Genomic DNA, 13,004 nt, shown 5'->3' on the forward strand with positions numbered 1-13,004 from the left:
CAACGATTGAACCACAAATTGCCACGTGTACGATAATTGCAAATGCTTACTGAATTACGATGAAAATGGATACTGTGGATGGAGAGTTCCATGATCCTAGTGAAGATCTGAAAGGTAAGCATGTTGACGGTTGACCGGTGTAAAGCGAAGCGGAGATTGATGATGGACGAGGGTGGGGTGACATTTTACGAAGCCTTATCTGCAGAAGGAGGAGCACATGGGATTGCTACGTGTTCGATTTCCCATCATTTTTCTATTTTTCTTCTTTACGCGTCTCCTCTTTACTCCTAACCCACGTGGTCGGAAGAAGGTCTTCCGCGATTTCCTTCGCAATTACTTTTCTACCCCCCTGCATCACCTTGCTTCATTGTTTTCTGTCGTTGTTATGACCTCCTCGTTTGAGTACGGAACAATTGTACCCTAATTGATAGGGGTTTTCTATCGTTCAGTCCACCCTTAGAAAACCTATGCTCCCCTCTACGGGTGGACTGAATCCCGACAGCGAATTGATGCCAGATTCAGGGGTAGGATGCGATTTATAGGAGGCTATTAGTAGATTAAGAGGGAACCGCAATTCAGATTCAGGGGTAGGATGCGATTTATAGGAGGCTATTAGTAGATTAAGAGGGAACCGCAATTCAGATTTATGAGGGGATTGTAGTCCAGGGGTTGATATGGTAAATTTAGGTTGAATTTTTTTATGTAATTTAGGGAATTTAGATTTGATTTATCATAGTAAATAGTAATTCATCTTCTCTGAAAAATTGCAATATACACCAATCTATTAAAAGCTTTTTCTTTTGTTGGGTGTTTTGTTTTGTTTGATTTGGGAAATTCATTGGATTTTACAATCCATATTTGTCTTCAGTTCAAGAATCACAAATTTACAATGTGTTGAATTTAAAGTGATTTTCAGTCTTTCCGGGTACATTTTAACCCTGCAACTTTACATTTGGCTGATGTAAAGAGTGGGATCCAAAATTGGTCGATCACTTTAATTGATATAGTGATTGTGTTAGAGAAGAAAAACTATTCTGCTACCTCAATTTAACAACTTAATTAGGTTAAACAGCTCTTTGAGATGGTATTAAAGCTTATTTGACCGAGTGGTCTATTGTTTTTTATCTTCATCACTCCCATTATAATTAATTAAACACTTTTTAAGCCCAATGAATTTTTATGTAAATGAACCGGGGACGTGTCAAAAAAATTAAATTCAAACCTTACCCAACAGCTTAAGCTTTTAGGTTGAATTATTACTTGAAATATTTTTTATTTTTGTATGCAACATCAATTTGACAAGTAGCCAGATTTTGGAATGAAGCATAGGCCTCAATTTTCATGCCATGGCACCCCCAAGTACGCCAAATTGGGTTGGAGAAAAAAATATGATATTTTCTCCTGATATAAAGGAGCAAGAGTCATTTCAAAATCTTCTTGCCCAGATTATGTTTTTCATACTTTAAGAGACCTTTGAATGAACTTTAAAACAGTTCTATTCTATAGAAACAAAGCATTTCAACAGAATCAGTACTACTTTAGATGATAACATTGACAAGGAACCACAGTTATTAAATGAGTCTAACAGTTCAATAACCTAATTAGACAATCAGACATACCAAATTTATTTCCACGGGTCAAAGGAGTTGGCAATAGATGTTTCGAGCTAATAAACCACACTCATAAATTTAGACAAGTAACACCTTTGGCTTCTTCGACAATATCCCTGCACAAAAAATATACCATCTGCTAAATCTATAGGTCCTTCAGTGATAGCTTTAATAAGAGCAAGGCAATCCGATTCCACAATAGTGAGAATCTGTTGCTTTCCTTCCAGCAACTAAGCCCATTAAAAACTGCTACAACCTCAGATTGAATTGAAGATGATCCTGTAGTCTTCCCAAATGAAGCTACAATCACTACCCATTTCTAATTTCTCAACACTGCACCAAAACCTGATTTGGCTGGGTACAAAAAACTTCCATCCACGTTCAACTTTAACTGGTTTAGATCAGAAGCTTTCTAAAAAAGTATAGATGTTGTCCTGAGTCCTTGGGAAGAACCTTGCCATTCTCTTTGGGAAAAATTCAATCTCCCCTTCCATATCCTGTTAGTCACAGTCAAACACACATTTGAATATGGATCAATATTTTCAAAAACCAATTTATTTTCAATATTCCATATATTCCACAGTAACAGAAAGGAGAAAGCCAGAAGCAAATTTTTCCACTCTGCATCCTTACTACATCTTTCAATCCAATCAGTTAGCCATTCAGTGAAAGTGACTAGGTTTGATCCCCTGTTTGGTATATGGTTTAGGATACTACCAAACCATGTCACCTGTGCATGTTCACATGAGAACAAGCAATGCATTAAGGTTTTTGATTCCCTTTTGCAGGTCAGACATGCATCCTCAATAATCAACTTCTTTTTGTATAAATTTTCTTTTATTGCCAAAGCATTTGTATAACATTTCCAGATAAAATTCTTAATTTTTGGATCGATTCTTGCTTTCAGTGCCTCTTTCCAATGTGCTTTGCTTAGGCCTTGACTGTTAATGTTACAATTATGCCTTATTATTCATTGTTCAGGGAATTAGCCACAAAGCAACCTGATTTTATTGTGTATTTACCGTTTGAATTAAAATCCCATCTTAGTTGATCGTCCCAAGGTTCCTTTGCTAGGTTTGTATTGAGGATATTGCTTCTATAAGGTTCTTGGAAAGTAATTTCTATCAGTCTGCTATCCCATCTTCTTTACCCTTTAACTTAGAGATCTTTCACCCAATTTAGAGCCGGATTGTTTGGTCTTGGAACCATTGTTCTAAAGTTTTTTAAGATTAGGAAGCCATGGATCCTCCCAATTTTTTATCTTGCTTCCTGAGTTGATTGCCCAATATGCTCCTTTATTCAGGATCTCACTTGTAGCCAACATACTTTTCCAGCCCCAAGACCCTTTCTTTGAATGATTTGAGGATAGTAGTTTTGATGATTTTAACCCATAGGTTATTTTCCTCTGTACAGATTCTCCAAGCTTGCTTGGCCAGTAAAGCCAAGTTGAATCTATATGGGTCTCTGAATCCTAACCCCCTGCCAGTTTATTTTTACTGAGTTCCTCCCAACTAATCCAATGAGTTTTCTTAACATCTTTTGAACCTCTCCACCAAAATCTTGATTGGATTTTCTTCAATCCATTAGTCACACTCTTAGGCAATAGCACTGGCCACTGCTTTTATCAATATTTCTTTTCCTGCCTGTGACAGTAATAGGCCTTGCCATTTTGATAGCAACCTTTCTACTCTTTTTGTTAGGAAACTGAACAGGGCTCTTTTGGATCTACTAGTATTTGGAGGTAAGCCCAAATAAATTGAGGGTACTTTCACTAACTTCATTGTAAACAATTTTGCTATTAGTCTTTGAAGCTTTGGGTGAAAGTTCCTACTAAAAAAATCTCAGATTTTGAGAAATTTACTTGTTGTCCAGAGGCCCCATAATAGAGCTTGACAGTGTCCAAAAGGTTCTGCCCTTCTAAAGAATCCGCTTTGGTAAATATACAACTGCCATCTGCAAAAAAAGAAAAGGAGAAAGGGGGTCTCCTTGCCTCAACCCCCTCTCAGGCTGAAATTTCTTACTTGGTACGAGACAGTTGTAACACATTGCATCACCCAATTAGTCCATTTGGCACCAAATCCCAACTTTCGTAAAACCCTATTTAGAAATCCTCATTCAACCTTATCATAAGCTTTACTCATGTCTAGCTTTAGGGCCATCCATGGGGTCTTTCCTTTTGTTTTCTTCATGAAATCCACAATTTCATGAGCTACTATAATGTTATCTTGGACACATCTTCCTCGAGTGAAAGCACTCTAATTTTCACTAATTAGTTTTCGAGTAAAGGTTTGACCCTATTGACAAATATCTTTGCAATTACTTTGTAGGTGGTGTTACATAAACTGAGAGGCCACTTAGGGTTTTTTACCTTGGGGGATTAGAGATATGTATGTTTCATTAAATTCCCTCAACATCTTGTAGGTGACGAAGAAATGTTTCATTGCTCTGATCACAACATTTCCAACCACAGTCCAATACTTTTGACAAAACTGGTTTGGATACCCATCCAGTCCTGGAGCCTTTCTAGCTAGGGGGCATTTGGAAAAGTGCATCTCTGATCTCTTTCTCTGTAATTTCGTTCTCAAGGTAGTTCCTATCCTCCTCATTTAATATTGTTTCCAACCCACTAAGGATATCTTCTGTAATGTTTGGATGAGAAGATTTATATTCTTCCTTGAAGTTATTCTCCAAAACAGTAGTTATTTCCTCCTCTGAATCTACCCGAACTCCTATGATTTTTAAACTTGTAATCCTATTGCTAAACCTCCTTCCTTTAGTGACTGCATGAAAATATTTTGTATTTTTGTCACCATGTGGGAGCCAGTTTACCCTCATTTTGTAACCACATCATTTCCTTTGTTTTGAGCCATATTTTTAACTCTACCTCAAGCTTCCTAATTTTGTCTTTCTCATAATTTGAGTTCTTTTTATTGTATTCCTCACAAAGCTTACTTTCTAGATATGAAAACTTTTTTTGAACATTACAAAAAACCTCTTTATTCCAAGATTTTAACACCTGCCCAAAGTTTTTTCACTTTTTCCCCAGTTTTACTTGATTTGGTCCCACCTGATCCAAATTTCAGGTATTTTTTAAAATATTTCCAAAATCCTCATGGTCAATCCACATTTCTTCAAATCGAAAGATTCTTCTTTTGCCTATTCTTCTAACCTCAGCAGTCAAGACAATGGAAAGGTGATCAGACCCAAGACAATGGAAAGGTGATCAGACCCAACCACTACCCATTACAGACAACTCGATCCAATTTAACCCTAATCAATTCACCCCCTTCTCTTTTGTTTGTCCAAGTAAACAATGGCCCAGAGCTTTGGATTTCTTATAGATTACACTTCTCTAAAAACACCCTATACTTCCTAAGGCTCTCTTCACTATACAATTTTCCCCCTTCCTTTTCTGAACTATGAAAAATCATGTTCATGTCCCCTACACAAACCCAAGGCCCTTTAACTAAATGTGCTAAAGCATTCCATTTGTTCAAAAAGGATGGTCTTTTTGCTTTCTTTGGTTCCCCATATACAAAGGTACAAATACAACACTTTTAATTCTGCTTCCTTTCTCCTGAATAGAGCCAATCCACCACTCATCCCTACTGCATCCACTCCCCAACTTTCCCACTCCTTGAGAAATTTAAGTTTCTTCCTACAATTCAGCAACGTTTGCTTTGTTTCCATGAGGAGAACAACCTCAACCCTTCTTTAAAGAGAGTCTTTCAAATTTTGAATTGTCATGGTGGACCTGAGTCGGTGACAATTCCAACTTAGCATCTTCATTCCCCCCGGGGCCTGTTCCAAGACAGGACCCCCAACCTGTTGGATCTTGTCTTTTGAGCCTCCTATGTTTTTTAATTTTTATAGAGATCACACCTACCCCTTTTCGCATTTTTTCTCCAACTCTCTTCTTCATTAATTTCCTTTGTTTTTTCCTTTTCACTCTTTTAGGTGATTATTTTTCAACAATTTCAAGCACCACCATTCTTTAATATAATTAGTGCCAGACAAATATTTTCATTTTTTTCACTTTCCCCAAGAGCATACTTTTTCTTTTTATTTCCTTCTGGCTGCAAATTTTATTTTTTGAATTTAGCAAATCATAATTCAATGCATTACTCAGATACAAAATAAGATCATATTTCATATTCAGTATGTTAAGAAACTGAATGAAGAGAGAAGATAACTTACCTCTTCCAGCTGTTGGCTTGTTGGCCTATTCCAACCACTTATTTCATTTTCTTTCACTGCACATTCGATACCCTCCACATTTTCTGCTAGTAGTTCATCAATATCAAAGTCTTCCCCTATAGTTATAACCTCTTTTTCAATCTAGTTCATCATTCCTGGTTTTGTCCAGTTTTCTTCCTCTATCAGGTTTGGCTTGGCTCTTTTTGGTTTTTACTGCTCCATAGACCCGCTCTAATTCTTCCTCATTCGGATCTTCCAATTCCCGAATAACCACTCCTTCCTCCTTCTTTCTTTGCGTTTTATGATAATAGTCTTTTGCCACCAAATCTGATTCTGTCATGATTCTTTTTCCTTTCGAAGATCTATTTTTAAAAGCTGACAGATGGCCTATCTAACCCCGATCTCCTCCCATCCTTTCACTTCTTCCAAATTTTGCCACCTCAGCACTTCTAGTCCAGTCTGCCTATTTTGGCGTTAGATTGACTATCGTCTTATTAGACCCCGTCACCATACCCACTGTTCTCAAGCTTCCACACCCTACTGCGACCAACTCCACTCCCGTACATTCTTACCCTTCTCTTTCCGGTCGTTGGTGTGATTTCTTCGATGAGATATCAAATGGATTGCTCCTTTTGCGCTCCAACCTTTAGACTTGGCATTTCTTGGAAGAATCTTCTCTTGCACGTCTCCACAAAGCTTGGTAAGTTATCACATTCAGTAACATGCACGAGTGATTCATTTACATACCTTCCAATAACCAGAATATCGGCCTTCTCTACATTTTCTTGATTAGAAGCAACCGTAAGATGTTTCCCTTCTGCACTTGCAATCGAACTTCGTCTAGATCCTTCATCCCTGAGTCTCTCCCCTGTTTGTTTATGAACTTGAATTCATCTTTTTCCACCTCCGCTCTTAATCCCGGACCGATCAATGTTTTGAGTAGCCATTAATTTCACTAATTCTCTTCTATTGCCGGATCATTTGTCACCGAATTGCAATTATTTTCTTCATGTCCTATTAAACCACAATGATAGAAGAATATCGGCAGTCGTTCATACTAAAAACTACACTAGGTCTTCTTTCCATTTTCTTCTTCATCAAAATTTCCGATTACTAGAGGTTTTATTTACATTTAGTCTCACTCTAATTCTGAACAGCCTATGCCACTGAGGTTCTTCGTCTTTAATTTCTTCCTCTGAGTCTCCCCTGTTCTTATTTTCCTTAATCGGTTCCCCCACAATCGCCACTAAGGCTGTCAAATGGACCGGTTTTGGATTGGACTCCGTCCAGTCCAAAATGTTTATTATATTGGATTGGGTTGGATTAAGCCAATATCTGATATAAGATAAGAATATGTGTGTCGATGGACTGGGTATGGGTTGAAACCAATCTAAATCTAAATCTTAATGAATTTGAATCCAATCAGATTAAGATGTGAATTCAATATATATTTATAATTGGATCAAATATGAATTCACTGCAATCCAATCCTATAATAACAAAGCCTGAATTTGCTACCCACAAAACAGTACGAACATCTCCTCACGAAGGACACAACCTACATGTACAATATGTGTAACTGGAGTATCAGAAGAAAGCCATTTTATCTATGATAAATCTAATATTAGAGTCAATAGTAATATATAATATTGTAATCATTCTTACTATATTACTTATTAATATTCATTATCTGAATTTGATGATTCAAATCCTATGAATAAGATTTTATTGGAATTGATGCGTTGACTAAACTATAATATGGAAAAGATATGATATCCGAATTTATAGGTTGATTTTGATTGGTCACAACTCTTTCTGTACCATAGTTTTTCCCAATTTTATATATATCCAGACGATTCAATCCCATTGGTTTGCAAGTCCGGATGTCCTCCCGCAACAAAAAAACGTCTGCACATCTCATATTTTCTGGTGCAGTGTGCGGACACTGATAGTGTTGAAAACTGTTGGGAAAGTTCGGATGCCAATTCGATTGGCTCCCTATTAGAGCTATCAATGGATCAGGTCCAGTGGATCTAAATAGATTCAAATCGATTGGGCCGGTCCTGATTCCAAGATCTGATAACGATAGGGCAATTACGGTTTTTGGATATATATATATATATATAATTTAATATAGTTTAATATATTAAATTATATATTAATATTAATTTTTAATTTGTAATTATGACTTTCTATCTCTCTTCTCTTCCAACTCGATTTGCTCCCTATTAGAGCTGTCAATGGATCAGATCCAGTGGATCTAAATAGATTCAAATTGATTGGGCCGGTCTTGATTCCAAGATCTGATAACGATGGATCAGTTACGGTTTTTGGATATATACATATATAATACAATATAAATTGTTATAAGAATTGCAAAATTGTATGGAATAATATAATTTACTATATTAATATTAAATTTTAATTTTTAATTTGTAATTATGACTTTCTATCTCTCTTCTCTTCTCGATACCTAGCTAAGCTAGCTAACCTTTGCTTCCCTTTTGGTTTTTGGTTTTCTTAGAGAAAGAGAATACTGAACACCGAACATCGAGTAGCCGATGATTTAGTGTTGCCGGCTTGTCACTATCACTGGTTTAGTGTTGCTAATCATACATTCGCCGTCCAGCTCGCAATAAATGCGCTCTCTCTCTCTCTCATTACCTGATATAAACGAAACCCTAAATCCTAACCATTCTCGCTGACAATTCCACCACTGTTGCTGCTCCCGTCTCCCTCTCATGATACCATCTCTGTTAGAACCCTAACAAAACACCTTAATCAAGAAGGCCAAGAAACCCCCTTCCTTTGTTCAATCGAACTTTATCCGCCCTAGTTCGGCGACTCTGGCCGGCTGCTGCATCATCTTCCCACCTCCTCTCTAGTCTATCATTTGAAAAAGAAAAACCCTAATGGCCTACTCCCTCTCTTCTTTGATGCAATGACATATGTTTAACTGTAAACACCAAGGAGCATAACTGGAATTGAAATTCTAGAAATACCAGAACAATATTCTAAATTGGGCTTGGGAGAATGGTAAAATATTAAACAGTTTTAGAATTTTGGACAAAAAATTTGGATTTATTTATTTTTTTAATTATTTGTTTAGCAATATAAGCATGTTGTTACCATTAGAATGCATATGTTTTATGGTGTTATTCAGTTATTCTCCTATTGATATTGACGTCCATGTAATTCTTGTTTTATTAATTTTTTTTTCCTATACTAGTTTTGTAATCCAAGTAAAGCATAGAATGATACAAAGTCCCAAATCATATTAGAAATGACATCAAACCGTAATAAAATGGTTTGATTTTTATGCCAAAATGATTTGATTTGATCTGATAACTTTCCAAAGCCTAATTTATTGGTTTGGTCTAATTTTTTTTTTCCAAATCGAACCACGAACCAAACAAGCCATTACAATCATGCATTAGAAACATCTCCCCATAAGTGAAAAATAATGTCCCCGATGTGCGGCTGCAATGGCATGTTAGGACAGTCTTAAGAGAGTCCTGTTGGTAGCAGATCTCTACTCGGGAGATGTTCCCAATGCATGCCATGGGGCGCTTCCAACTCAAGTTTTATTCAATTTAGCCACGTGTCTAATAATAAGCACGACTAATTGGGCTATAATGCAGATGTAACGACTGATGCATTTTCCATTCCTACTTCCTTGGCCTTAACGGTTGCGAACCGACCACGGCTCATCTATCAATAATCCCGCTCTCCTCCGGCGCTCCCCTAGCCGTAGTTATCAAGTTCATATATATATATATATATATAGATAGATAGATATATATCCTTTTATATTCCCTCCTCTTCAGTTGTGCTTTTTCACATCAGGTGATAAAATGTTCCCATACTCATCCAGATCCCCGGCGATGGATCACAGATGGAAGCCCACCGTCGAAGTAGCTCCCAATTGCCCTCGATGCGCCTCTGTAAACACAAAATTCTGTTACTATAACAATTACAGCCTATCACAGCCTCGATACTTCTGTAAGGGTTGTCGAAGGTACTGGACCAAAGGTGGATCTCTACGTAATGTACCTGTTGGTGGCGGTTGCCGGAAAACCCGTCGAGTGAAATCTTCAAAGCTTCCACCGACCAAAGCCGTCTCCATCTCCCTCGGTTTTTCTGGAGATGGCCCGTCATCGGTTGCGAATCCAACTGTGGTGCCGACAACAACAGTCACGGACGCTTCAAACATCGATCTTGCCGTTGTTTTTGCCAAGTTCTTGAATCAGAATTCAAGTTTGGGTTCTGGACTTATTACACCTGAATTTTCAAGCGAAAAAGAGGTCAATGCATCTCTCAACATTTCCACTTCTTCCAACTCGAATGAATTAGCGGAAGATTCAAACGTTGTGGACTGGCAGAGCCAGACCGATCTGGCCATCGATGCCCACTTGATTAAAGAACCTCCGCAGCTGTTTCCAGGTCAACTTGAGTTTGACTGCAAGCAGCAACAGGAAAGAATTTCACAGTTCGCAGTTCAGAAATCAAACAGTAATTCTGGGTTTCAACCTTTAGTCAGTGATGGAACCGCTCAAGATGCATTCTGGTGGGAAGCCCCAGCTGTGCCAAATTTGGCATGGCAACCGGAGGAGTTCCAGAGTTTGGAAACCATCCCGTTCAACGATCATATAACGATGTTTTATCCCCATTCATCAAACGACAATTGGAGCTCATTCGATACACTGAATTATGAATCTTTCTCAAGGCCTTGATACGTAATCTACAGAACCCTATTTTTCCTTTTTTTTGCATTCTTCTCTGGATTCTCTCTCTGTTCCTTCTTTCCTCTTGTTTCTTCTCCTTTCCTCTTGTTACCTCTTACAGTACTGTAAATGTTGAAGCTTTTCTATTACATTTTCAAGGTGGAAAAGCTCTGCAATGTACTTAAAAATACACATATTTATAAAAAATGTTACAAGAAAACCGCATTCATTGGAAGTCCTCGGTTCAATTGTACTTTCATGAAGTTTAGACTTCCGCCTTATTTGCTGTTGCAGGGAAATGCAGAAGCTAGTGGCAAAAATCGTAAATTTGTCGCAAACTACACATCCAAGATCCAAACCGTCAAACACAACGGCTGCTGCGTAAGCCACGCCCAAGCGCAAGCTCCGCAACAGCTCATGGTCCGTGGCCCGTGGGCCGGTGGGCTCTTTCTAGCAACAGTGAGAGAGACAGGCAGGACCAAGGTCCGAATGGCGCGGTTGATGAAAAACGCGGGAGAGCTCGTGTTGGTGTGAGTGTGAAAAAAAACTAACCGACACCGTTCCGTCGCCATCCAACTGTGCAGCGTCCCCATCAATCCATCGCATGTGGGGCCGTAGTAATAGATGCGTGTGGCGCAGCACCCCATGATAAGTACTATCGTACTGGAAAGCCATCCCCTCATGGAAGTCGTTTTGGAAATTAAATGCATTTGGTATCGGGATCGGTCCATATCAATCGGATTTTTAATTTGGACGGACTACAATGGCTCCCATCCAAATGATATCAACGGATCACATGGTGTTTGCGGCATTAGCACGTCTTGGACACGCAATGTGTGACGCACGCTGATGTGGAACTCCTAAATCACTCTAATGCCCATATGGTTTAGGTTAGTTCAAAGACAAGGAGGTTGGTATTCGAGGGTACTTTGATCCGATAAGTAAAAACAGGAATTAGCCGTTTTACGAGAAGTCGATAGTTTGTTCTTATTTGGGACCGTCCAATTAATGTGATGCCACTCTGGTTTGACTGTACTTCGTCATTTGATTGTTTGGATTTGGAATTTTCATGTGATGGGATTGATCTGATGGTTGGAATCATCTTATAATTGTTTTTAAGTTTGGATGGTGTTTGATTTTATTGCCCGTTATCAGAAAATCGGTGCCAGTTCAGCGCTACATAGTTTTTCTTATGGAGTTTGAAATACTGTTGGATTAAGCCGTTAAATCAATAAAATGTTTTTGTTGGATTATATTTGGTTCTGTGGGTGTTTATTGCAAAAAGTTCACTATATTAGCACCGCATAGTTATTGGCGTTTATCAAATAAATAAATATTAAAAAACAGAAATATTTTAATCCATGGGGTATTGGGAGAAACTTCAAGTTTTTATTTCTCTAAATCATGGTTTTCGAACTGTTGTTGATCTGGATGGTCAGATCATTTGGCTCGGAAATCATCTAAGCAACTGGTTTCGTTTATCCCTAACTTTGTCTTTGGCAAAAAATTATTGAAAAAGTTAATAATTCATTGATTCAGGTGATTGAATCGTTAATTTATTTAACGATTTTTTGCCATTTTTTATTTTTAATTTTTGTTTTAAACAAATCATCCATTCGAATCTGACAGTCAGACTGTCGACCCAAAAACTAATGACTAAAATGATTTTATTTTTGGATCATTTTTTAAAACTATGCTCCCAACAACTAAACATTTATTAAAACGCACATTTTAAGCTGAGGTGAAAAGTAATTTTATGGAGTATTGCTTCAAACACCTATAAAAGAGCACATTACACATGTACCTCACAATCTCATTCCATCATGGATGTGTAATGTACCTCACAGCCCCATCCCATCATGGATGGGAACATTTCCCATCTTTTGTGTTGTTATTCATTGGAAGATGTTTGCAATACATGGTGGGACAGCTAGAGAGGATTCCAACTCATTGTTTGGCAGGTTTGGGTCTATATGATGTGGAGATGTCCCCGGTTAGGCAAGAATTAAGACACGAGGCTAATTTGCAGAAAGGAACCCACAATTTATGAGTAAAATTATGATGTTTACGCAAAACGGATCATTCGGCCAATGTAGGGATGCAAATGGATCCGATCCGATTTGGTTTAAGGTCTATCGGAATCTGAAGCAAATTGATTGAAAGAAAAATAAAATATAATAATAATAAACAAAATATACAATTATCTTTTCAACTATTTCCATCGTGTATATATATATATATATATATATATATATATATGATTTTTATAAAAAAAAATAATTAATAAAACGAATTTATAAAAATTCAATATAAATAGTATATTATAAATAAATAAATAATACATATATGTGTTATATATATTTATATAAATAAATAATATATATCGGATTGGATAAGGGGTGATCTGAATGGGATCGGATTTCTCATTGGATCCTATTTTCTAATCCAATCCAATTAGAAGATTCAAACAGGG

At 37.4% G+C, this 13,004-nt stretch overlaps 1 protein-coding gene and 1 long non-coding RNA gene across 2 annotated transcripts; one reads left to right on the forward strand and one right to left on the reverse strand.

Annotated features, from left to right (window-relative positions):
- Positions 1-1,551: 1,551 nt before the first annotated feature.
- On the reverse strand, positions 1,552-6,903 carry LOC148851664 (uncharacterized). Its single transcript, XR_016099975.1, has 2 exons — positions 5,808-6,903; positions 1,552-2,107 (listed from the first exon to the last, which is right to left on the reverse strand). It is a non-coding gene; the product is annotated as an uncharacterized LOC148851664 (long non-coding RNA).
- Positions 6,904-9,471: 2,568 nt separating this feature from the next.
- Positions 9,472-11,784, forward strand: LOC148851665 (uncharacterized). Its single transcript, XM_088942976.1, has 2 exons — positions 9,472-10,543; positions 10,826-11,784. The coding sequence occupies exon 1, from the start codon at positions 9,662-9,664 to the stop codon at positions 10,538-10,540; it is 879 nt and encodes a 292-aa protein (XP_088799102.1). The 5' UTR covers positions 9,472-9,661; the 3' UTR covers positions 10,541-10,543; positions 10,826-11,784.
- Positions 11,785-13,004: the final 1,220 nt, after the last annotated feature.

This window comes from Nelumbo lutea, chromosome 5 (genome assembly GCF_056320005.1).
Source record: "Nelumbo lutea isolate HS-2025 chromosome 5, American lotus-T2T, whole genome shotgun sequence".
NCBI classification, from domain to species: domain Eukaryota; kingdom Viridiplantae; phylum Streptophyta; class Magnoliopsida; order Proteales; family Nelumbonaceae; genus Nelumbo; species Nelumbo lutea.

Bases quoted from the DNA above. Each gene is read 5' to 3' on its own strand.
- LOC148851665 (XM_088942976.1), top strand. From the start codon at position 9,662: ATGTTCCCATACTCATCCAGATCCCCGGCGATGGATCACAGATGGAAG.